Below are 22,682 nucleotides of genomic sequence, written 5' to 3'. Positions count from 1 at the left end.
TTTTACATGTGTGTCCCAGCCTTCTCTAATGTGTCAACAGCAATTTTCCTCTTTCAATTTCTGCGTAATTGTTCCTGTGGATAAAAGCGGAAAGACGTGACGTGACGTTCATAGAACTATTTTTTTATGAATTTATACACGTATTACTACTGTTTTTATACACAATTTTCACGTCATTCCCCCTTTAATTGATTTAGTTAGATTAGACAACAAAATGAGGCGAATGCCACAAAATAAAATGTGGTTTACAATCTAAGTGGGAAATGCCACGCTGGCAATCCGTGCCATACTCTCTTGACCAATAAACGCAAAGCTTGAAGATACCACAAAAACGAAGAATAAAATTTGGTTTCCCGCGAATGAAAGTGCCACGCTGGCGATCCGTGCTTTACCCTCTCAACCAATAAGCGCAAAGCTTGGATTCTTATATAACAACACTTCATCGTCTTCACACTTCACAATCATCTCTCTCTCTCTCAATTCCACTCCCAAAAATCAAGATTTAGGGTTTTCAATTTCACCAAATTCAATCCGAAAATGAGTTCCAAAGGTGCCACAACTACAACCAAAGGAGGAAGAGGCAAACCAAAAGCCTCCAAATCCGTTTCAAGATCTTCAAAAGCCGGTCTTCAATTCCCCGTCGGAAGAATCGCAAGATTCCTCAAGGCTGGAAAATACGCCGAGCGTGTTGGCGCCGGTGCTCCGGTCTATCTCTCTGCTGTTCTCGAGTATCTCGCTGCTGAGGTTTTGGAATTGGCTGGTAATGCTGCGAGGGACAACAAAAAGAATCGAATTGTTCCGAGACACATTCAGCTTGCTGTGAGGAATGATGAAGAACTCAGCAAGCTTTTGGGTGCCGTAACCATTGCTAATGGTGGTGTTTTGCCCAATATTCATCAGACATTGCTTCCTAAGAAGGTTGGAAAAGGGAAAGGTGAAATTGGATCTGCTTCTCAAGAATTTTAGGGTTTCTGTGTGCTGTGTTGATTAGACATTGCTTCCTATGATGGTGCAGTTGTAACATTTACATGTTTAATTGATTTTTAATTACTTCAAAGGGGAAATGTTTACAAGTGTTTCATGTTTAATTTACAGTTAATTGTTGGTTATTGTTAGGTTTAAGAGGCTGAAAATCATTAAGCAAGGTTCATTCAAAAGGATGCAATTGGGAAAGAAACAATTTAAAATTAGAACGGTAGCTTAAGGTTAGATTTATTCTAATAAAAAATAAAATTACAAGTTACATTTACATCACTTATTTTGGTAATTTGACCCGTAAACAATTAAGTTGAAATAAAACTTAAGAAATTCACAGGTGTTGACAATTTAAATCTGAGATGGTAATGTGATGAAAAATGAGTGTTCCTCGTTTGAGAAAATGAAAGGTTGCGACACTCATCACCATTTGTGGCACATTTTAGTGAGATAGAGGCAAAGGGACCAAGCAGACCTAAAACTGCATATAAAAATGGACCTATAACTGAAAATAAGATTTGAAAATTAAAAAATAATTTTATAATCTGCAGATAAAATAAATTTGGGCAAAAACATAAATAAACACGATTTTTAGGAATTGTGTAATTTTCTTGTTTAAATGATTTGAAAATTATAAACTACAAATTCCTCTCAAAAAATATAAAATGTTTCAAATATTTATATATATTTGTCACATGGGTAGTTCTATGTTTTTAGTTGATGTATATTTTATTGAGAGGTTTATTTGATGTATATGTCACTATTGGCAGATTCATTTCAAATACAATGTGCTAGTATAATTTTCAAATAAAAAAAAATATACCAGTATGATTTTATCTAGTTTGCTGTGAGGTCCACAACTGCACATCCTATCCCATCCTATCCGTTTTTGTCAAGTCAAACTTTTACATTTGATGCAAATTGACTATACGTTCTCATACTTCAAGTTCAAAGGATATGTCATTGTTTTGAGTAATCTTATTTTTGTCAAAATGGCCCTGATTTAAATAAAGAAAATTGTGATTTATCTCCATCATGTTGAAGGGAGTAGTCAAATATTCTAAATTAGTAAATACTACTTAAACCAATTCCAATATAGTTAAATTTCGCATAGACTAAAACATAAAAACAGGACCGGACCAAAACCACAATGTGACTAAAAAGATATTTTTACAAGGACAAAAAACAAATATTTGGAAGGAGCAAATGGAACATATAAACCTTTGTTTCAATAGTTATATAGAAAAGTACACATACACTTTACTCATTCTGTGTGAATTTTGAAGAAAATTTCAAAACTCTTGTGCGCAGGCCAACAACTTGAGTATATTTACAAATCACTCTACTCCATGGAGAACAACACCTACTTTTATTTGATACAGAAGTCAGAACCAATAAATTATGTATACCATTACCAAGCGGGGAGAAATTTACTATGAAGAGAATTTTTGGGAGAGCAAAGCTTCAAGCGACGAATGATCAGTGACAGGGGCACTACAAGTGAAGTTTTGGCATACAAGAGCTACAACCTTGCTGCATGAATAGTTATTCTTCGCCATCAAAGCAATATTGCTGTTATTCACTTCCCAAAAATCCATCTCTTCTTTGTTGTTGGGATCTATATGGATAACCTGCAATTACCACCAACGCAAATATTATTGTTGACAACCATGCAGAAACATGGAGACATTAACTTTATAAAAATAACTTCACTCACTGTTCTATTGGGATCATATAATGCGTGAGCTGCAGCAAGCATGCTTTCAAATTCCTCGGAAGTCCTTTCACCCACCAGTACCACTTGCTTACGGGAAGGTACACGCAGCATGTCTGCTGCACAACACATTAAAGGCACCGCCATAGCCGTATCTTTCAATCTTTTCTCAAAAACTGCCTGCAATACCGTTTAAAGGGAATCCTAGTTAGTTGCAACTGATCTAGTGATCACCTGGTAGATAATATATTCATTCCCGATAATAATCCTATCCAACTAGCGCATAAACAAGGAGAAACTGTTTTTTCATGAGGAAAGAGAGGAGGGGTTTACATACCAATAGACGTTCCGCGTTTCGCTTATAATGCTCAGCTTTACTTCCAGAAACCAATGAAGCCAACATTATAAGATTTAACGCGGAGACCGAGTTCCCTGAGGGTTCTGCCCCGTCATGATCTTCCTTCACACGGAGAAGAACCGAAGAATCTTCTCCTGTATTATTGAAATACCCACCACCATCCTTGTCAAGAAACAAAGTATCCTGCAAGCAGTTCATCTCATTAGCAACAGAAGTCCTGGCAAGAAAATCACCGAAACTTCCATCAAGTCCAGACATCAATCTTTACCTGGGTTTCCTGCAATTCAATGGCCCATAAAAGCCAGTTGATTTCACCTCCAAATTCATAGAGATCGAGTAATCCAGATATCAAAAAGGCATAATCATCCAAGAAACCAGGAGCTTTGGATGGAGAATTTCTGAAACTATGTTGTAGTCTGCGAGTCTCTGTGTTGTAAAGTTGATTCCTAATAAAGGATGCTGCTTTATCTGCTATTCTCAAGTACTCCTTTGGCTGGAATTTCACAATCAAAAGGAGGAGAAAATTAAATACATAATTAATTACTGAACAGAAAAGAGTCAATTTTGCTGCCCAACAGCCTCACCCACAATTTCTTCATACTTTCAACTGGCAATTCCCATCAAGAAAGCCAGAAACCACTCGTTGTCCAAAGCAAGAATTATGATTAACAGTATAAAATTGTACACTTATGGCGACAATAGTTTACAGACATCTTCCAGAAGCAACATAATAAGAGGACCGTTTCCCATCTTTTTAAATATTGGTAGTCATTAAGCTGGAATAAAACATCAAAGGCTTTCTCACTCCCTCTTTTCCTAATTAAGTGTCGGGCTTTTGTAATTTTTTTGTTCGTTTTAATTGTCATTTTCAAAGTAATATTAATTACTGTTTTATCAAAATTACAACTGTAATAATTGAGGACAAAACTTACTTCAGTGCCGACAACAGGAAAGTTGAATTTGATTCCTTCAGCTTCACCCTTTAGAATCTTAGAAGCCCTAGCAAAAGATGAGATAACCAGTCCATTCCAAGATACAATAACCTACAAGCATAGGGTATTTTGTCTTGAGAGTTGCGACCATACAAAAAAAATGAGAAAAATCTTGTGATGCATGTAAATATAATATTAACCATAGTTTGTTCATCAACAGTTACATTACTCACTTTACACTCCTAAGTGAGTTGCTCACTTTAGAGGAGCTAGATTAAAAGATTCAAACCTAAATCGCTACTGGTGGAACCTAAATAAATAGACTGCCTAAGGGAAATACCTAATACCTTATCATCCAAATGTGGCTTTGGGCGCTTCAACCTTACTTCAAACAACTTACGCCTGCATTCTCCAAGAATTTCTTGATATGTCTCAATTGACATGCCATATTTTGACGCCATTTCTGAAGAGTCCTTTCTCTCAATCAGGACATTCTTTCCTTTGAATTCATTGTGAGGATCACTCATTTCAGATAGGTCACAGTTACCCATCTGTTTTATGTAATAGTGCTCCTCAAAAAGAGCAGCATGCTCTCCAAGTAAGTCTTCAATCTAAAGAGAACAAACCAGGTTAAGTGCCAGTTAAAAATTTGGAAATTTGATCATAATTACACCACACCTTATGAGAAATTAAAACAATGTAGGAAAAGACGTAGATATGTTCCGAAAAACGAACATCAAAGTTTAAACCAAAATTTTTATAAAGGAAAAATGATCTCCATGATTTATTTGCTCATTAGTCATTATTAACTTTAATATTCAATTTGGAAGTCCAATAAAGGGGTGAATATAAGTCAGGCTATCTACGGGATTACGGACCAAGCCTACATTAGGCAGCTAGATTTTTTTTAAATAGAGAAGACAAAGTTTTTTTTTTTTTTTAATTTTTTTTTTATAAACCTATTCAGCTAAAAAGGTCAAGCTACAAGCTATCTAAAAAGCCTCATAGGCCTAATAGGCTGACCTATTTAAATGAATATAAATAGTATTATAATATTTCTGTTCATAATATAGTAAGATTTTTATAATGTGTTCAAATCATTTGCTTAACTATTTACCCTTTTAAAGAAATAAGAATTTTTTTATTAAAAAAATCAGCAAAATGGCATACATAAAAACACTTCAGATTATTTAGTGATATGTTTATGGAATGATTGCAAAATATACTTTTAAAAAGTCAGACATCAAAAAACACTTTTATCATATAAACAAGACAATCACAATCTTAGAGAATATTCAACTTAACCCACTCAATTTCGACCCTCACTTATCATGCCTTGACGCCTATTTTTTTTTAAACGGTCAGTGTTAGCATTCTTCATATTATGCTGGGAGTAGGGATTGAACTCTCCACCTCCTCATCACTCCACTACTTGACCCTTATTTATCTTGTCCATGTTCGCCTATTAGCGCTTGAACGCACTTAGAACTTAGAGATAGATTGGATATCATTCCTTTAAACATGCTAACAGGCCAGGCCTAAAAACAAGCTTATGAGTTATGATAATCAAGACAAACATGGGGTTTGAATTTTAAAACAGGCCTGACCTATTTAAGCAAAGCCTACCCTCCCATTCCTATTAAAGATATTGCAACCAAACAAATATAAATATTTGTATCCAAGGTTGTGTAGCACAACATATGTAGGTGACCAAAACAGCCGATTGAAAACATATAAAATAGTCAAAGTTTGTTGACGGATCATGACTCACAAGTAAAACAACAATACGGTGATTTGAAGTTTAGACTATTGAATTGTTTTTTTTTTACAAATTCATGGTCTAATTTATTCTATAAATATTGTGTTTTCAGAGACCTAAAATGCAATTAGCCATAAGAAATATATTACGGAAATGCAGATAAAACTTGAATGACAGACCTCTTTGCTGGTCCATACGTAAAAGGCTCCTTCCTTTTTTCGCGTATCCCCTTCATTCTCCGCACTGTCAGCATCCTCTGCTGAAAAAATTTCACCTTCTGGACCAATCATGTCTCTCCTCAAATAGTCCAGGATATCCCGTGATAAATATGAATAGAAGTTGTCTTTTGTGATAGAAAAAGCATCTAAATAAACATTAGCAAGCTGCCCTTGATCATAAAGCATCTTCTCAAAATGTGGAACTGCAAGGGTATAAGAGCTCAATGAATAAATATCTTAACATTTGAGAATAGAGAGCACTGAATAGTACAGCACATCCTAATTAACATGGAAAAATCAAAATGCTCAGAAATTAGCATATGTATACTATATATACATTCTATAGCTCATAGACTTATCAGATACAACTGATGGTTGTTCAAGAAAAAATTACCATGCCAGCATTCATCCACGCTATATCTGTGAAACCCTCCTCCAACATGATCGTGGACGCCTCCTTTTGCCATGCATTGCAAGGTAAAGAAAACCATTTTCTGACTTTTGTTAGCTCCATCTAACTTTTCGGTATCCTCCAACTTTTTAGATTTGTAAAGCATCAAGTTGATCTCAACCGGTCTTGGAAATTTTGGTGCAGATCCAAAACCACCGTATTCTGAGTCATAGTTCTCAGAGAGCTTAAAGAAAATAGTAAGATAGAATTATACTCAAGATTCTTACAAGTTACAAACACTAGTATTTATCAGCCTTAAATTTAATAAACTTTTATAAATGAGAAAACAAGATTGTTGTGTTTTTGACAATTCCCTACTTTCCCCTGTTCCTCATATACAGAAAAGAGAAAACGCAGGATAGCAAGACTCAATTCACAGAAACCATTTTTTCCTTTTCCTTACATTCCCTTGTGTCTAAGAAATGGAGGGGAAAATGCTAACAAATTTGAATTTGAAATTGAAATAGTCAAAAAAAGCCGATGCACATAGCCTTACCTGCTCTGAGCATAGACGTAATGCATCTTCAGAAACACCATCAGGTAACTTATCAGAATTCGAACTACTAGACAGTGCCTCAGAAAGCTGTTCAATTGCAAATGTTCCACTCTTAACTAGCATATCCCTCTTATTTTCCCAAGCCTCTTTTACCTTTCTGGATAAAATAGGAACAAAACAAATAGTATACAAGTAAGAACTCCAAGAGCCAGAACAATGATTTTAAACCATTGACCTTAAGTTCTATAACTTAGCAAACAGTGACAAGCAATCCACCGAAGTTATTGAGAACGAGAGCGCAAGTATGTTGATGATTTAAGCAAACATATACAATAATTCTAACCTGAGTATAGTCTTAAATCCAGGCCGGCCATATTTATCTTCAGGGGGAAAGTAAGTTCCACCCATTAAAGGTTTCAAGTCGGGTGAAAGAAACACAGTCAGGGGCCAACCTCCTCCACCATACAAAGCCTGCACATACGTCATGTATACCTGCGCAGAGAAAAAAATCTTTTAGTGCATCTTATTAGCAGTGGAACACCCTATAGTCTCTATAAGCATCTTAACCATTCAAATTCCAGAGACTTTTACAAAAATTAAGGATAGTTTATTAAAAAGTTAAAAACCATCTATTCTATCCCTTAATATAGAACAGTTATTATCCTTCTGATTGTCATTATATATATAGATTGATAAATAGATAGATCATGCTCTAACCTGATAAAACCTTATATAAGTATAAATTAAATGGAAAATTAAGTTACCTTATCAACATCTGGTCGCTCCTCTCGATCCACCTATTGGAAGCATTGGTATGGAACAAGGTAGAGCAACTTGTTAAGTAATGGTGATTGTTGATATAATGTAAGAACTCAAAGCAATAGAAAAACATAAAGGGGTGATTTACCTTAATGCTAACAAACCAATCATTTAACAACTTGGCAATTCCCTCATCCTCAAAAGACTCAACCTCCATAACATGACACCTTAAATCAAAATTTCCAAAATATCAAATGTCAAAATAAACTCATTAAAAAATTGACATCAAATGTAGCAGTTTTGATCCACACATACCAATGACAAGTGCTGTACCCAACTTCAAATCAAATTGGCATTAGAACCACATCACCACATACAAAACCAGAGGTTAATTACACAACCAAGTTTTTCTCAATATAAAGAGTTAAATATATTTTTAACCTCTATAAAATTCACGATTTTGCAAGTTTCATCATCACTATATAATTTTCTTCTTCTTTCAATTTTAGTCCCTAGAACTAAATAGTAATACATAAACGGATGAAGTTTAGTTTTTTGAATATAGGGACTGAATTGAATAAAACTTAGGTAGGACTAAGTAGAGAATTTTATTGGGACTAAAAATATATTTAAGAAAAAAAAAAAACTAAATTAGGAAAAGTAGAGAATTATATATACTTGATAAGAAGATAGGAGCATCTCTGCGGCGAGCTTCAGCGAAAGCTTCTTCACCCCATGGATACCAATCAACCTTAAATCAAATGAACGAGTTATTAATTAATCAACGAAAACAAAGTGAGATTGAAAAAAATAAAAATGAAATTAGGGAAGAATTAGAAGATACGTACAGGGTTATGAGCGTGTTGAAGAAGATAAGGGCTTTGTTCTGAGGCAAGTCGATTGGTAAACTTGTGTTGATTGGAATGAGATGATGTAGCCATTGATAGAACCTTGGGAAGGGTAACGCGTGAGAATTTGAAAGGGATTCGAAATTTTGTTGTAGTGGTGGTGAAGGGTAAGTGCTTTTGGTTATGATAGAAAAAGCGATTAAGAACGCTTATAGACCTTTGATGAAGCATAGAATAAGATAGAAATGTGTATTTTACTAATGAAGAAGCGAATTTGGTAAGTTATTAACAGAAACAGAACACACTAGTTACTTGTCACTCTTGTGTTATTTTTGTTTCGAACTCCAAGTCCTTGGTGAGTTGCCATGTACTCTCCTCAACACTTGGAATGTCTACTTTTATGACAAGTGGTTCTTCTTTCTCCTTGTCTCTTCTATAAGTGGATAAATATATATATTTTATGCAATATTAAAATTAATAAAATGAAGTACAAGTTTTTTAGTAGTAGTAAAGAGCGCTCCACCGTAAAAATATCGAAATTGTCCTATCAAAATTTTGTGAGTTTTTTAATAATTATTTTTTAACAGATTTTCAATAGTTATTGCAATTTTGTCTATTAATAAAAGAAGTTTTTAGGAAACAAGTACTAATGTTTGAGAGCATTGTACCCAAAAAAAAAAATGTTCGTTCGCTAGACTTTTTTTATTCATAGAAATTACATTTTTTATCACCAAATCATAGAAGTTACCATTTTTTGGTTGAGAAATTCATAGGTTATTATTTTTTTTAACTGAAATATCCTTTACTTAATTAATGTAGGAGTTTTTTTTTTTTTTTTTTTATTCCTATATGTGTATGTCTAGATCTGAAACAACAATTAACTATCATAAATCAACAAATGATAGTTAATTGTTGTTGGGGATAATTTTGTTATTTTAGAATATCTGAGAGCAAATAGTGAGTGTCTAAAGAGCAGCTTTCAATTAAAATTGTGTCTTGGAATGCTTTGTTGGTAGAAAATCTAATTTAGTGTATTCCAGTTGGTTTAATTGTAAGTTTGATCTTTTAGATAGATTAATGTTCGCATATTATTGAGGTGTACTTTGGGTTGGAGTATCCTTACCCTCTTATTTTTATATAATTTCTCTTTTTGTTATAAGAAACACTACCATCATCAGCCTAACAAATGCTAGTCCAAAGTTGTTTTCCAAACCAAAGTAATGATGTATGGTTGGTAGCAGGGAACCATACTCAGTACGATTCTCTAATTCCTCAGGCCTCTGCTGAAGTCGTAACAATGTTGCAACTTGCACCAGTTCGAGCGAGATAGATATTCATTAGAATGCCAGCTGAAACCCGCAAACACATCTGCTGCTGAATCTAAATCGCATTTCAAGTAGCCCCTCAGGCAGTGCTGTCCAGATCTATTGTTGTAACTGCTGTTCCGAACTGATTCATTGACCACAATTCATTTCAATACCCTTCATCTTTCCATCATCAAAAGATGAGGGTATCGATGAAAATGCGACAAGCACTCTTAACCAAATCCTCACCATTTCTACTAAATCCGCAAATCCTCTCATCATAAAGTTACTTAAAAACATGTTTACTGTTTAGATATAACTAAATTATTTTTGAAGGGATAGCTAAATTATTTGATTTAATAAAATTTCCATGTTTGATTTCAAGTTGATTTTCTTTTGGACCAGATTTCAATTTTATTTATTAATGGTGAGAAATATAGCATATGAAAAGGATGTATTGACTTTTCATATGCAATATTTCTCACCAATACTTCTCATTTCCAAGTTTTGTTACTTTGATTCCGTTCATATTCTCGGATTCATTCAGTTGAAACAAAGCAATAAATATCCAAGAAAGCTAAGGGAGCTGGGAATCAAATCTGCTGTTCAAAACCACAAAATCATTACAATGCACTTGGCACAAAATGTAATTGGATGGTTAATTACATCACTTTACATAATGAAACAGATTTTTACCAACATTGTCACATGTAAAACCAGCCCGTATCTACCCATTGACTATCAACCAACTCGGTATGTGTCAAACTTTCATTGATTGGACATACTAAGGAAAACAATATATATGGCAATTGTTTCCCTAATGGAAAGTTATGCAGGAGAGTTCTTCTAGCAGGAGCACCAATGTACATGGGAAAAATCTACTTCACTTCATCTGGCAGTGGCACCCATAGACTCAACAAGTTCTTCCATAAGCTCCTTTTGTTCCATTGCAACACAAGACTGCAGAAAGAAAAAATTATAATAATGCAGAGCCATGATATTGATAAATCACATTCATTCATTCATATGAACCTACTATATTATTATTATTGGCAAAGCCAGTACACCGTACATGTAGTATATCTTTTTTAATGTAAAATGTAAAGTGAGTTGGTGACACTTTTGATCGGTCTTCTAGCGTTTGCCATTCTAGCCAACTTTTGTGGTTTGCGAATTATGTTTTGACTTTGTTCTTTCAAAATCCCAAGCAAAGTGGGAGCCTATGAGTCGAGGTCCCTGCCTAAGCCCTAACTATTGCCAGGGTTACCATTCTCTACCCTTGCTGTAATTTTTTATATAATTGAAGAAACCATATATTTTTCGGTTAATGCGAATTTTGGTCTGGGAACCATTGTTATTGGTCAGTCTCCAGTACCTGGCAATATCCTCCCAAAAGCTTCCACTCAACATAACCAAATCCAAGGGCCTTGCTCAACAGACCCATTTTCATCTTAACGGAAAATGCCCAAGACTTTGTTTGGGAGTTTGAAGGGAAAGGGAGGGGAGGAGGACTTTGAAGGATTTAAGAAGATTTTCAATAAATTTTCAAATCTATTACTTCTCTTTATAATACTTTCAACATAAAAATGTCACTCATAAGTATTTCCATCACACCCTCAAAAAAAGCAAGAGATCCCCAATGTTTCCCTTCCTCCCATTCCCTCCAAAGTTCTCCCCTCTCTTTCCCTCCTCCCAAACAAAGCCTAAATAAACTATTAGGTTTTTATTTACTTTTGACCGAAAACTATTAGGTTTTTTTATATTGGCGAGGGACGCCACCCTTTATAAACTCATTTCAGGCTCTACCTTTAATCTATAAGGGACTTGTTTTTTTTTTTTTTCAATACACCCCTCACGCCCAACACTATTGGGATTGATGCGTGGATATAAATGGTGGGTGGCCTGATAGATAGACTCTAACACCATATTAGGTTTTTATATTAGGCAAACTCATCCTTACAAAACCGGCTTGTAAGGGGAGAGATGCCTCTCATTATAAACTCATTTCAGGCTTTGTCTTGAATCTATATGGGACTTGGGTTTTTCTCAATATAAACCACCTCAAAATGTCCGTAGGTGCACCTGTATAAATATATACCACTTTCCAAGCATAAAATGCATGCAGTCCGACACTGGTAAACACCGGACAGAAGAGAAAGTTCTTGCTGTGCTAGAGAATATACCTGAACAGCCTCCTCTATGTTACCACCCAGAAAAGAGGTGAGAGAAAAGTTCTGCTTCAATCTGTGGTCAGTAACCCTGTTGTCCTGTAAGAAACATTACATGTCAAAATTTGTCAGTAAAACCATAACTTCATTAAGAACAATGAACTTCAATGAATCTGTCTCAACTATTCTATCTCATACCACTATGCTGACAGGAGCAAATAACAGATCACTGGATTTTTATTATTTTTTGACAGAGAGGGTTTAGGAAAATATACTGGGGCATACTATTATTTGACAGACAGGAACAAATAATAAGATCAGTTGACCTTATTCACTTCACTCAATGAATGTGATTCTCAGAGATTAAAAATAATAATTTAAGGTGCAGGTTTCTTTTGTATCTTCTCCTACTTTTCTTTATAACTAAACACCAATGACATTTCTCACCTTATCATTTATAAAAGGAAAATTTGTTATGAATATAATGATATGAAGTTTTGACACTCTTTAAATTTTGGATCGGGAATGGAGAGACTAACAAATGAGATTGCTTAACAACCCCACCAAGAAAAATATGGGCTGCAACATTGAGTACCTTATAATTGTATGTCCGAATTTTTTCTGAACGTGCTCCTGTACCGACCTGTAAATAGAGAGTGCTGTAAAATATTTTAATTTGATATCTATCTACTAACCCATATAGCCAGCTCACCAAATAAATTATGACTAATGCAAATCATGATAGACAAATGGCAAAATATTTGATCAAGTACATCCAAATAGAAAATTGTTAATTGAACTAGGGGAGAGGACAGCGATGTGTTATCGAAGGTCATAGAAGTGGGGTTTGCAATTACTATGTTATATTTGTTGATACAGTTCTGCTGGGTTTGTAGTTGAAAAAAGTTTGAGGTTATCAAAGAAAGTAAACTGGGCAAATATATTTCTTCAACATGATGCCAACGCATTCAAGCATTCTGCATATAACATGGCAATTATGAGATTGTGCCAACAATTCTACAATTGCAATGTAGCTCGACGGAGTGGCTGATCCTAGGTTGTCCTTTTAAGGATGACACAGACGTGCAGTAGTTAACATTCACAAATAACACAAAAGACCTAAATCATCAAGGCATCAATAAGGAAAGCAATAAAGTTTACTCCGGCAAAACACACAAGACGGATCATACCTGTGATTTTCTTTGATTTCGTATTGACTCTTGCTGCTCCCTTACCTTTATCTCATATCTGTAAAAAGATCATATATCAAATCTAAATGCAACGTATTAAGACAGAGATAAAAAAAATACTTGGGAAAAAGTACTAATGTGAACATGACGTTTGGTCGGCTTTTTGTCGTGATATTTATATCTTTCACTTCCTCATGCATAATGAAATTCAAGAAACTATAACCATATTCATCTTGTGAACATGTTTTTAGATAAAAAGTGTAGGAAAAAAAAAAGGTTGAAAACGTTGTAGACTTGCACACAACTCAGTTCTAAAATCAGACTTGTGTGATGTTCACAGAAAAACCAAGACGCAATGCTGATGCTTACAGTTTGGCTCGCAGTAACTTAAAAGCAAGATTCTTGTTCTGAATCTGAGTCCTTTGTTCAGTACAAAAGATGCGTATTCCCGTTGGTTTATGAACAAGATCAATTGCCGTTTCAACCTTATTAACATTCTGGCCTGCAGGATATCACTGTATCAGAATTCCTAGAGGAATGGAATTTGCATCTTGTTCCAGGAAATTTAAAGATCGATTACTTGACTGTAATAGTTTCATGTTCATAGATCTATACCTCCAGCACCCCCAGAACGTGCCGTTGTCACTTCAATATCTTTTGGGTCAATTACAACTTCAACTTCATCAACCTAGATAAATATTTCAAATCTATGTTCATTAAAGCACATATGAGTTTAAGAAAGAAACAATTATACAAAACATGGTCTTTAATCACAAATCGAAATAGGCATTCCATGAGACTAAACAGCATATTGAGACTACCTTACATCTATACCCATTTCGAAAAACTTAGATTTACGCTAGCTACTTTTATGACTTAGATAGATCTTTATGCAAAAACAGTAACTTTAGGATAAGGCTTGGTTGTTGTTGTTGTTGTTGTTGTAGTAACTTTAGGAATAAAATATCAAATGAACAATTTTACAAATGCTAAACTTTAAAAAATGCTTTCAGACCTACATGTTGGAGTCATGAATAATGTATTGCTAAAAGCCTGAGACATGCACTCTACCTCTGGCATAATGGCCACTGTTGCGGTAGAAGTATGTACTCGGCCTTGTGTTTCTGTTAGAGGAACACGTTGAACTCTGTGGACACCGGATTCATATTTTAATTTACTGTAGACACGATTTCCTTTTATCTCCATCACATAAGTTTTGTATCCCCCTTTTTCTGCCTAAAAGATGACAAAAAACAAATTATACAAGTTACAAAAGACATTAAAAACTATATTGAGTTTTCATGACGAGCACCTCAGAGCATGAGATGGCAGAATGCTTCCAAGAATTAAGTTCACTAAATTTTTCATACATTCGGACCTGATTCAACATTAAATCAACATCAGAATAAGATTAGACTTTAACATCACACTATAGCCTCATTCATAAAACATTCAAACTAGAGCAATCAAAAAGGATACAACGGAAAGACAGAAAATAAAGCTTGGAGACAGTCAAATGATTCGGAAATAAAAGCATTGTTCTTCATGCACTCTGCATGGGTTAGAAAGGACAAATAAAATAAAAGCATGTGTACCTACAAGATCACCAGCCCATATTCCAGCCTCGTCGCCACCAGTACCTGCTCTCACTGCAAATGGAAATAATAATATTGACATGTTAAGCTCTGCTATCCAGAAATTCCATAATGTAACTGCAATGAGATGTAGCAGACAAGGAGAAGCGGACGATCCATAAATCATGCCACTCCTTGTAACTACAATGAGTATCCACTCCTCTCACAGTAGAACTAAAAAACAGTGGCACTAGTGTTTAAAAATTAGCTTTATGTTCTCTAGCATAACTCTCAGTCATACAACATTCAACTAAGCCATGAAGTAAAAATAAACCATTTAGTTACAACAATGCACAGAAAAGAAAAGAATCTACCTTCAAGCATTATGTTTCTTTCATCCAGAGGATCACTGGGAAGCAGTAAAACCTAAAATGTGTAAGATGTAAAATAGTAAGTTTCTAAAATCCGAGAGAAATGGAAAAGTAAAAAAAATAAAAAAATAGAGAATGGGAGATAGGTGATTGAAAACTCGAGATAGCTAAAGACAGATGAAAGTAGAATCAAAAGAAAGACAAAAGATAGGAGATTCCTGACACGGTTTTAGAAAGAAAAAAAAAGGCGGAACAAAAGCTCGTGATGGCCAGTGAAAAGAGAGTACATATGACGAGAACATTGAATCAAAATTCCTCTACATGGTTTTGACATTTCAGCTGATATTTCACATTTGGGGTTGAGGTTTGCTTGATTGATTTTGATCTATAGTTACTATGCAAACAACAAGCAAACTTTCGGGTGAAATTAGCATATTCTTGACGACAAAGCATATCAAAAGGAAGTTTTTACGAATGATCACACACCATACTTAGTCTTCATAAATTATGGTAAAACACAAGTCACAAATAATAACGTACAATCCCAATTCCCAAAACAAGGAAATGAATAAAAAATGAACCTTCAGTTTTTCCTCTAGCTCTGAGAGTTGCTTGGACAAAGAGTCAATTTCGTAAGATATCATTTCCGCCATATCCTCGTCATTGCCAGCATCCTTTGCTAAAGCTATCATGTTGATTGAGAAGAAGTTCAAAACAATATAAATAAATAAAAAGTAAAACAAAATCATCCTTGAACTCAATGTGTGGAAAAAGGATTAACAAATGATAGTCATTGATCAAACCTTTGGTTTCTTCAAGCATCTTCTCACAGTCTTTAAATTTCTGATACAAGGACACAACCTAACATCACAATATCACATTAATGACATTAGAAGACAAATCGGATAAACTTGTCAAAAATTAGTAACGAAAAAAGAAATATTAAAATTAACTTGCACATTTCAACTTTTCCAAAAGCTCTCTCATTTAACTTCTTAGTGTTGTCAATTGCCGATGGCAAAAAATTCCGGTTTGTTCAAATTATGCTACGCTATATTAGCCGCTATTTAACAAACACTTGTGCAACCATAAATTGAATGTAAGAAGATAGAGTACCACGTCAAGCTCTGATACTGACTGTGCTAGCTTCTGATACTCGCTGGGATTAGAAACAATGTCTGGATCAGCAAGCTTCACCTGAAATAAATAATATATTGATTTCAAACATAAATAACTATCTGCAGGAAATGATAGTAATTAAGAGTGTAGTGTAGCATTAAGCATATATACCGATAAATCTTTCCATGTCTTTTCAGCAGATTCAAGCTTCAATAACAGATAAGGTTCCTGAAAATTTCAACAGAATGAGTGCATTAAACTAAAAATTAAAATGAAAAAGGATAATATATATATTAATTAATGTTTGATTGATTGATTTTGGTGAATTACCGCCATGCAAACGAATCTTGTAGAAGTGAGAGTGGGCAGAACTGTGATGCGTCTGTTATTGAATTGGTGAACGGAACGGTTTCTTAACGGAACTACGTCGTATATTCGAGCTGTGAAGCTCGCCGTTAAGCTGTTCATGGTGTTGAAACTCACAGCAATGACTCCTGTTTGTGTATTTTTTTGGATAAAGAAGTAGAAGACAACGGTTGTAAATTGCTGCTGTTAGGATGAGATTCTGTTTGGATTGGGCTGGACTGAGCTTCTACTATTTGTTTATCTTTTTACAACTTGCTATTCATATGCTACGTTTTATTTATACACCTCTTCTCGCTAATAGATGTTAGTATTTTTCTTAGAAGTCTTAAGAATTTCAATTTTTTAAAATAAAATAATGAGCGATATAAAATTATGTTCAAATTCGAACGAAACTGTTCAACCAAACAACATCAATATTGTTAGTTGAACTAAACATTACGCACTCCAATTTAAGGACAAAAGTGTCAACCAATCATAACTGATTAATTATTAAAATATTTGTTTTATCATAACACAATTTTTAATTTATTCAAAATTAAAATTAAAATAAAATTTAATTTATTTTCTTCAAATTGATGTTCAAAGCAAATCCATATTGTTTGATTGGTTAAACCTTGAACTGAAATTATTTACTACAATACAATTATTTTTAGAGTTCGATCATAGTTTTGTTCTGGTTCGAGTCACTTAAATTAGTTGAACCATAATTCAAATGTGTCACCGGTTCGACGCGCTGTTCAATTTTTTTAAAATTGCTTGAAACATGCATTAATTATACATGTAATAATTTCTGATATGCAGGGGAATAAAATAAAAGGAAGCCATGACCCACCACAACCACAAAACAACAAAAAAATGTACACCCTCCGGTCACTATTATAAGCAAAAATTTATTTTATAGGTTCATTCAATAATTGATGTATGTGATCTAATTAACGGACCATATACATCATTTATTGAATGAATCTAAAAGGTAGATTTTTGCTTATAATAGTGACCGGAGGGTGTATTAAATTATGAAATTAATTACCAACCGGACTATTGAGAGCCATTCAACAAAAGAAAACTAATGCTTTCATCATGACCACCGTGGTCTATGTTCATCATTCATCCAACAGTTGTCACATTGAGCAATTCTCATGACAACTTTAGTGCAAATGTGCAATGACACAGTGTTAGTATAATTTAAATTTTTAATACACATGACACAGTGTTAGTATAATTTAAATTTTTAATACACACATTTGTCTTTAATCTTACTCTTGAATTTCATCTAACCTCACTTTCCAGACATTGCAACAGAACACACTAATTTTCCACCAATTCAATTCATACATGTATATGAGTTGAACTAGTCCATTATGTATACCGTACGTGGTACCTCATTATAACATGCAATGCAATGCAATCCAACTCATATGCTTTTTAAGTTTTAATTTCCACTTTAACCAACTTTACACATAATAAATGTAGTTATTTATGCTGGCCTTTACTTAAGTACCTTTAGTTAATGAGCCATTATAACAACTCATAAGATTCTTTCAATTTTCTTAACCATGTCAAGAAAAGTAACCACACACACATTCACCACCTTTCACTGAAAAGTGTCCTGCATTTATTTTCCTCCATCTTAAATTAGATTATATATTTAGGTTCAGTATAAAGATTTTTCTTGCAGTCTTCTCCATGACACTATCTTTTGGTTCATGTGACTTTCACTTCACTTCAACTTTCCATTGACAGAAACTGGAGAAGCTGAAGTAGTTGTTTTTAAAACAGTATCTGTCAGAAGAACTAGAAGAAACACATAGTCTCATCAGTGGTAGAAAATGGGAGTTGTAACTCTTGGTGAATTGAAGCCTAGTGTTTCAGGAAGAAGGACTTTTCGTCCAAGTTCAAGCATAAGACATGCCACTGAATGGTATTATAATTTTCTTACTACTTTTTTCTTTTTTTTGAAGGATTCTTACTACTTCTAGAAGTTTTTATTTATTTACACATATTCCTAGAAGTTATTCAGAAACATGCAAGTGTCTAAGTCTGTCTCATATCTATAATACCACTTCAAGATTTCATGAAATTCAACAATACTTGAATGAGCTGACACAAGTCTTATTGAGTTCGAGTTTGGGGGTCTTACACAACATCAACGTTAAAGCTCTTGAGATAGCTATACCTCCCTTCAGATCCTATTATGGTTGATGAACTAATTTCCTACGAAATACCAACACAAACACGGACATTGATAACAATTTAAGAAAATGAACGTAGTCAAATATAACTAATCGTGTTAGTGTCGTGTCGTTATTGGACACCTTGAGATTGGAAAATTAAGATGTAAAATTTGACCTTGATGTAGTCCTTTACCAAACAATGACATGATGCTCGATTTTGAATGGTTTAGACCTCATCTGTTAGCTATATGAAACAATTGATGTTTTTCATCCATCAATTATTATCATACTATTGTTTTAGCTTTTGGCCTAAATGAATTTGGAAATGCAAAGCTCACCGACAATGGACAATTTTTTTGGCTTCACATAGAACATGACAACTGTGAAATCAACTTGACCATGCTAGCGTGAAACTCCAATTATTTGCATTAATGGGTTCCACTATATTGAAATAGCCATTCCTAAAATATTATTTTGATACATAAATCAAAACTTAAGTAACCATTTTGAGGCTATTCTTATCCAATGTCTTATTATTGCACCATTTATTGCATTACATAAAAAATATATGCTAATAGAGTAGTCTCTTTCAAATGTCTCTGAAAATTTCAATTTTTGGTAATAATAATGTATGCCTTGCCATGCTTTGAAATTTTCATGTCTACGTGTATATAATGATTCAGGAAGAGTCTTTTTTTGCAGGCCAATATCTGATGTCTCCAGTGATCTTACCATCCAAGTAGGAGCATCAACCTATTCACTTCACAAGGTAAATTAAAACAATCTTCCATTCTGATATGTTATAATTATACATTCAACATGGTTTTCTCTGGTTTACATTCCAAGTTAGGTGGCAATGAATAGTTGGCAATTTTCTAAGTAGATCATTATAATTTTGCTATGAACATACATAGTTAATTAATTTTATGAGTTTAATTTTGATACACCGTTAGTATAAAAGGTTTTAAATCGTCAACAAATCACAAACAATCATATCTGTGACTTAAGAAATAGTTGTGATTAATAAAATCAAACATTTTTAATGATCAGACGATAATGATTGATTGACAACGTAAAAAAAATCTTTATAATGATACTGTATATGAATTCAATCCATCTTATATAGTATGTTATCAGCAGATAATTTTCCTGTCAAATGTAGTTTTGCTATATGTGTAGTTTCCATTATGCTTTTGAGCTCTTGGTGGCTTCTTTTCATGCATCATTATGCATATTTTCTCACTACTTTGTACTTAAACTCTTGTTATTTTTCCCTAGTTTCCTCTTGTTTCTAGGAGTGGAAGATTTAGGAAGCTGCTATCTGAATCAAAAGATTCTAAAGTTCCGCGCGTAAGTCTTCCGACCGTGCCAGGTGGTGTAGATGCATTTGAAATAGCTGCAAAATTCTGCTATGGAATCAATGTGGAATTCACCCTCTCGAATATTGCTATGCTATATTGTATATCTCATTTTCTTGAAATGACAGAAGAATTCTCAGAAAAGAATTTGGTGACAAGAGCTGAATCATATCTAAAGGAAACGGTACTCCCAAACACATCGAACATTATACAGGTTCTTCACCATTGTGAAAATCTTGTTCCTTTATCAGAAGATATCAACCTTGTTAATAGGCTAATCAATGCAATTGCAAATAATGCATGCAAAGAGCAACTAACTTCTGGTTTGTTAAAACTTGATCACAACTTTCCTTCTAAAACATTATCAATGATGGAACCAGAAACACCCTTAGATTGGTGGGGAAACTCTTTCAACGTTCTTAGTCTTGATTTCTTCGAAAGAGTTATATCGGTTATGAAATCGAAGGGATTAACACAAGAGTTGATCAGCAAAATTTTGGTAAACTATGCACATAATTCTCTTCAAGGGACTAGTAGTGTTAGTTCCCTTGACATTGAATTGCAGAAGAAACAAAGGGTCATTGTTGAAACTATAGTTCGCTTACTACCAACTCAATCTAGGAAAAGCTCAGTTCCAATAGCATTTCTTTCATGTTTATTGAAAACTGCAATAGCAACATTAGTATCAACTTCTTGTAGAAGTGATTTGGAGAGGCGGATCGGTTTACAACTCGATCAGGCAATTCTTGAAGACATACTTATTCCAACGAATTCACCTTCCAGTGCTCACAACACAATGTATGATATAGATTCAATTTTGAGGATCTTTTCTACTTTTCTGAATTTGGACGAGGTGGATGATGAAGACAGTGACTTCAGAGATGAAAATCAAATGATGTATGAGTATGAATTTGACAGTCCTGGATCTCCAAAGCAAAGCTCAATTCTTAAGGTATCCAAATTACTTGACAATTTTCTCGCTGAAGTAGCACTAGACTCAAACTTGTTGCCATCAAAATTCATAGCACTTGCAGAACTACTTCCGGATCATGCTCGCGTTACAAGCGATGGACTCTATCGAGCTGTTGACATCTTCCTTAAGGTTAGAACTCAAAATCGAGTTCCTTCTATTGAAAACACTATTAAGAATTTCATTACTCTTCTGTTTTATAAAAATGATTTACACATACGTTTATTTATAGCCCATAACGTTAGAAAATAATATTATGACACAACAAGAGAGTAAAATATGATTGTAAGTCTGTGTAAGAATTTTGACAGTGTGATTGCATTATTGCATACTCATTAAACTCTTAACTAAGTGCCTTGCTGCCGCGACACTGTGATTCAACTCTTGTTGCTTTGATTTGTAAAGAAAGGAAAATATTAATTAATGACTGAAATTGTTGGTTTATTTATCATATAGGTTCATCCGAACATTAAGGACTCGGAGCGATACCGCCTAAGCAAAACAATTGATTGTCAGAAACTATCTCAAGAAGCATGCAGCCATGCCGCACAAAATGAAAGGCTACCAGTTCAAATAGGTGTACAAGTTCTTTACTACGAACAAATAAGGCTTCGAAATGCGATGAATGGAGGACACAATCAAATCTTGTTTGGTGGTATTCATGGTCAATTTCCTCAAAGATCAGGGAGTGGTATAGGAAGTGGAGCAATTTCTCCTAGAGATAACTATGCATCGGTAAGAAGAGAGAATCGAGAGCTGAAGCTTGAAGTAACAAGAATGAGAATGAGGTTGAATGATTTGGAGAAAGATCATGTTTCTATGAAGCAAGAGCTTGTGAAGACACATCCTGCACGCAAATTCTTCAAATCATTTGCTCAAAAATTAAGAAAGTTCAATGCTCTATTCCGTATTAACAGTATTCGTGGCAGTGGAACTGGAAGGTCTAGTCCACAACCACGGTCCCGGTTTCCTTTTCAAAAGAGAAGGTGCCACTCAGTTTCATGACTATAGTCTATATATCAAATTGTATAATATAAATTCTGTCGCAATGCATAATATGCATAAACTTAATGCATGACGTGAATGTAACATTTTTCATCCTGATAGATTTTGAGTTATATAAATGGGAGTTTGATCTAGCGAAAAGGGCTAGACTCCCGTGACGTAACAAATTAAAGTTTGAATTTTAGTTGAAAGAAGTATCCATATTTAGTGTCCGACACTACTCAAATAGGATCAACTCCATTCATGGAGGGAACGTATGAGGAAAAAATGAATTGAGTTATATATACTCCGAGGTTGTTTTGAATTGTTGGAACACTAGTTAATTCTAGTGAAGAAAATTGGAAAGAAAAACACTATGAAAAAAACTAGTGTGTGGGTGTGACTTAAAAATGTCCCACATTGAAGGGTCACCCCAACTAGTAAGTGTTTATATATGGGCAAAGTGACCTCCAAGGGTGTGCCCTTGGGGTACCCAATTTTGTGAACGGGTGAACGCTTAAAAAAAAAATTGATATATTTTTTTGTCACTTGAAAATGTTAAATTAATTAATTAATTAATTTAATCATTATCCG

The 22,682-nt window shown here is 34.2% G+C and overlaps 3 protein-coding genes and 1 pseudogene across 6 annotated transcripts; 2 read left to right on the top strand and 2 right to left on the bottom strand.

The window, feature by feature from the left end:
• Positions 1-448: 448 nt before the first annotated feature.
• Positions 449-1,057, top strand: LOC146910995 (histone H2AX pseudogene; annotated as a pseudogene). Its single transcript, XR_015019839.1, has one exon. The product of XR_015019839.1 is annotated as a histone H2AX pseudogene (transcript).
• Positions 1,058-2,167: 1,110 nt separating this feature from the next.
• Positions 2,168-8,816, bottom strand: LOC146910994 (catalytics). Its single transcript, XM_085727710.1, has 15 exons — positions 8,511-8,816; positions 8,341-8,413; positions 7,978-7,999; positions 7,811-7,889; positions 7,668-7,700; positions 7,247-7,395; positions 6,904-7,060; positions 6,351-6,591; positions 5,918-6,159; positions 4,327-4,590; positions 3,980-4,090; positions 3,316-3,540; positions 3,027-3,230; positions 2,693-2,869; positions 2,168-2,606 (listed from the first exon to the last, which is right to left on the bottom strand). Exons 1-15 carry the CDS (start codon positions 8,739-8,741, stop codon positions 2,409-2,411), a joined length of 2,406 nt encoding a protein of 801 aa, XP_085583836.1. The 5' UTR covers positions 8,742-8,816; the 3' UTR covers positions 2,168-2,408.
• Positions 8,817-10,401: 1,585 nt separating this feature from the next.
• APG3 (Peptide chain release factor 1) lies at positions 10,402-16,748 on the bottom strand. 2 transcript variants are annotated; one of them, XM_085727708.1, is made up of 15 exons: positions 16,567-16,748; positions 16,408-16,464; positions 16,234-16,314; positions 15,921-15,978; positions 15,699-15,802; positions 15,121-15,172; positions 14,772-14,821; positions 14,485-14,550; positions 14,244-14,408; positions 13,788-13,860; positions 13,542-13,674; positions 13,173-13,230; positions 12,578-12,625; positions 11,998-12,081; positions 10,402-10,774 (listed from the first exon to the last, which is right to left on the bottom strand). In XM_085727708.1, the coding sequence occupies exons 1-15, from the start codon at positions 16,702-16,704 to the stop codon at positions 10,703-10,705; spliced, it is 1,239 nt and encodes a 412-aa protein (XP_085583834.1). In that variant the 5' UTR covers positions 16,705-16,748; the 3' UTR covers positions 10,402-10,702. The 2 variants fall into 2 exon arrangements, with proteins under 2 accessions (XP_085583834.1, XP_085583835.1); XM_085727709.1 differs by lacking the exon at positions 14,244-14,408.
• Positions 16,749-18,276: 1,528 nt separating this feature from the next.
• Positions 18,277-22,210, top strand: LOC146910992 (BTB/POZ domain-containing protein At1g03010-like). Of its 2 annotated transcripts, none has more exons than XM_085723811.1 (4): positions 18,277-18,523; positions 19,479-19,545; positions 20,055-21,236; positions 21,561-22,210. In XM_085723811.1, the coding sequence occupies exons 1-4, from the start codon at positions 18,432-18,434 to the stop codon at positions 22,107-22,109; spliced, it is 1,890 nt and encodes a 629-aa protein (XP_085579937.1). In that variant the 5' UTR covers positions 18,277-18,431; the 3' UTR covers positions 22,110-22,210. The 2 variants fall into 2 exon arrangements, with proteins under 2 accessions (XP_085579937.1, XP_085579938.1); XM_085723812.1 differs by lacking the exon at positions 18,277-18,523 and adding an exon at positions 19,173-19,394.
• The last annotated feature ends 472 nt before the right edge of the window (positions 22,211-22,682 follow it).

The sequence above is a fragment of the Medicago sativa genome, chromosome 7 (assembly GCF_051527215.1).
Source record: "Medicago sativa cultivar Bolivia chromosome 7, Bolivia_mono, whole genome shotgun sequence".
NCBI classification, from domain to species: Eukaryota; Viridiplantae; Streptophyta; class Magnoliopsida; order Fabales; family Fabaceae; genus Medicago; species Medicago sativa.
The sequence above is the reverse complement of the archived record's forward strand: the minus strand, read 5'-3'. Positions and strand labels throughout refer to the sequence as shown.

What these genes read in the sequence shown, in the direction of transcription:
- LOC146910992 (XM_085723811.1), top strand. Translation starts at nt 18,432, where the DNA reads ATGGGAGTTGTAACTCTTGGTGAATTGAAGCCTAGTGTTTCAGGAAGA. An exon ending in ATAAGACATGCCACTGAATG is followed by an intron (nt 18,524 to 19,478) that starts GTATTATAATTT and finishes CTTTTTTTGCAG; the next exon opens with GCCAATATCTGATGTCTCCA. An exon ending in CAACCTATTCACTTCACAAG is followed by an intron (nt 19,546 to 20,054) that starts GTAAATTAAAAC and finishes ATTTTTCCCTAG; the next exon opens with TTTCCTCTTGTTTCTAGGAG.
- LOC146910994 (XM_085727710.1), bottom strand. Translation starts at nt 8,741, where the DNA reads ATGCTTCATCAAAGGTCTATAAGCGTTCTTAATCGCTTTTTCTATCAT. An exon ending in TTCAACACGCTCATAACCCT is followed by an intron (nt 8,414 to 8,510) that starts GTACGTATCTTC and finishes ATTTGATTTAAG; the next exon opens with GTTGATTGGTATCCATGGGG. An exon ending in AGCGACCAGATGTTGATAAG is followed by an intron (nt 7,396 to 7,667) that starts GTAACTTAATTT and finishes TTCTCTGCGCAG; the next exon opens with GTATACATGACGTATGTGCA.
- APG3 (XM_085727708.1), bottom strand. Translation starts at nt 16,704, where the DNA reads ATGAACAGCTTAACGGCGAGCTTCACAGCTCGAATATACGACGTAGTT. An exon ending in AGACATGGAAAGATTTATCG is followed by an intron (nt 16,315 to 16,407) that starts GTATATATGCTT and finishes TATTTATTTCAG; the next exon opens with GTGAAGCTTGCTGATCCAGA. An exon ending in GAATATGGGCTGGTGATCTT is followed by an intron (nt 14,551 to 14,771) that starts GTAGGTACACAT and finishes ATGTTGAATCAG; the next exon opens with GTCCGAATGTATGAAAAATT.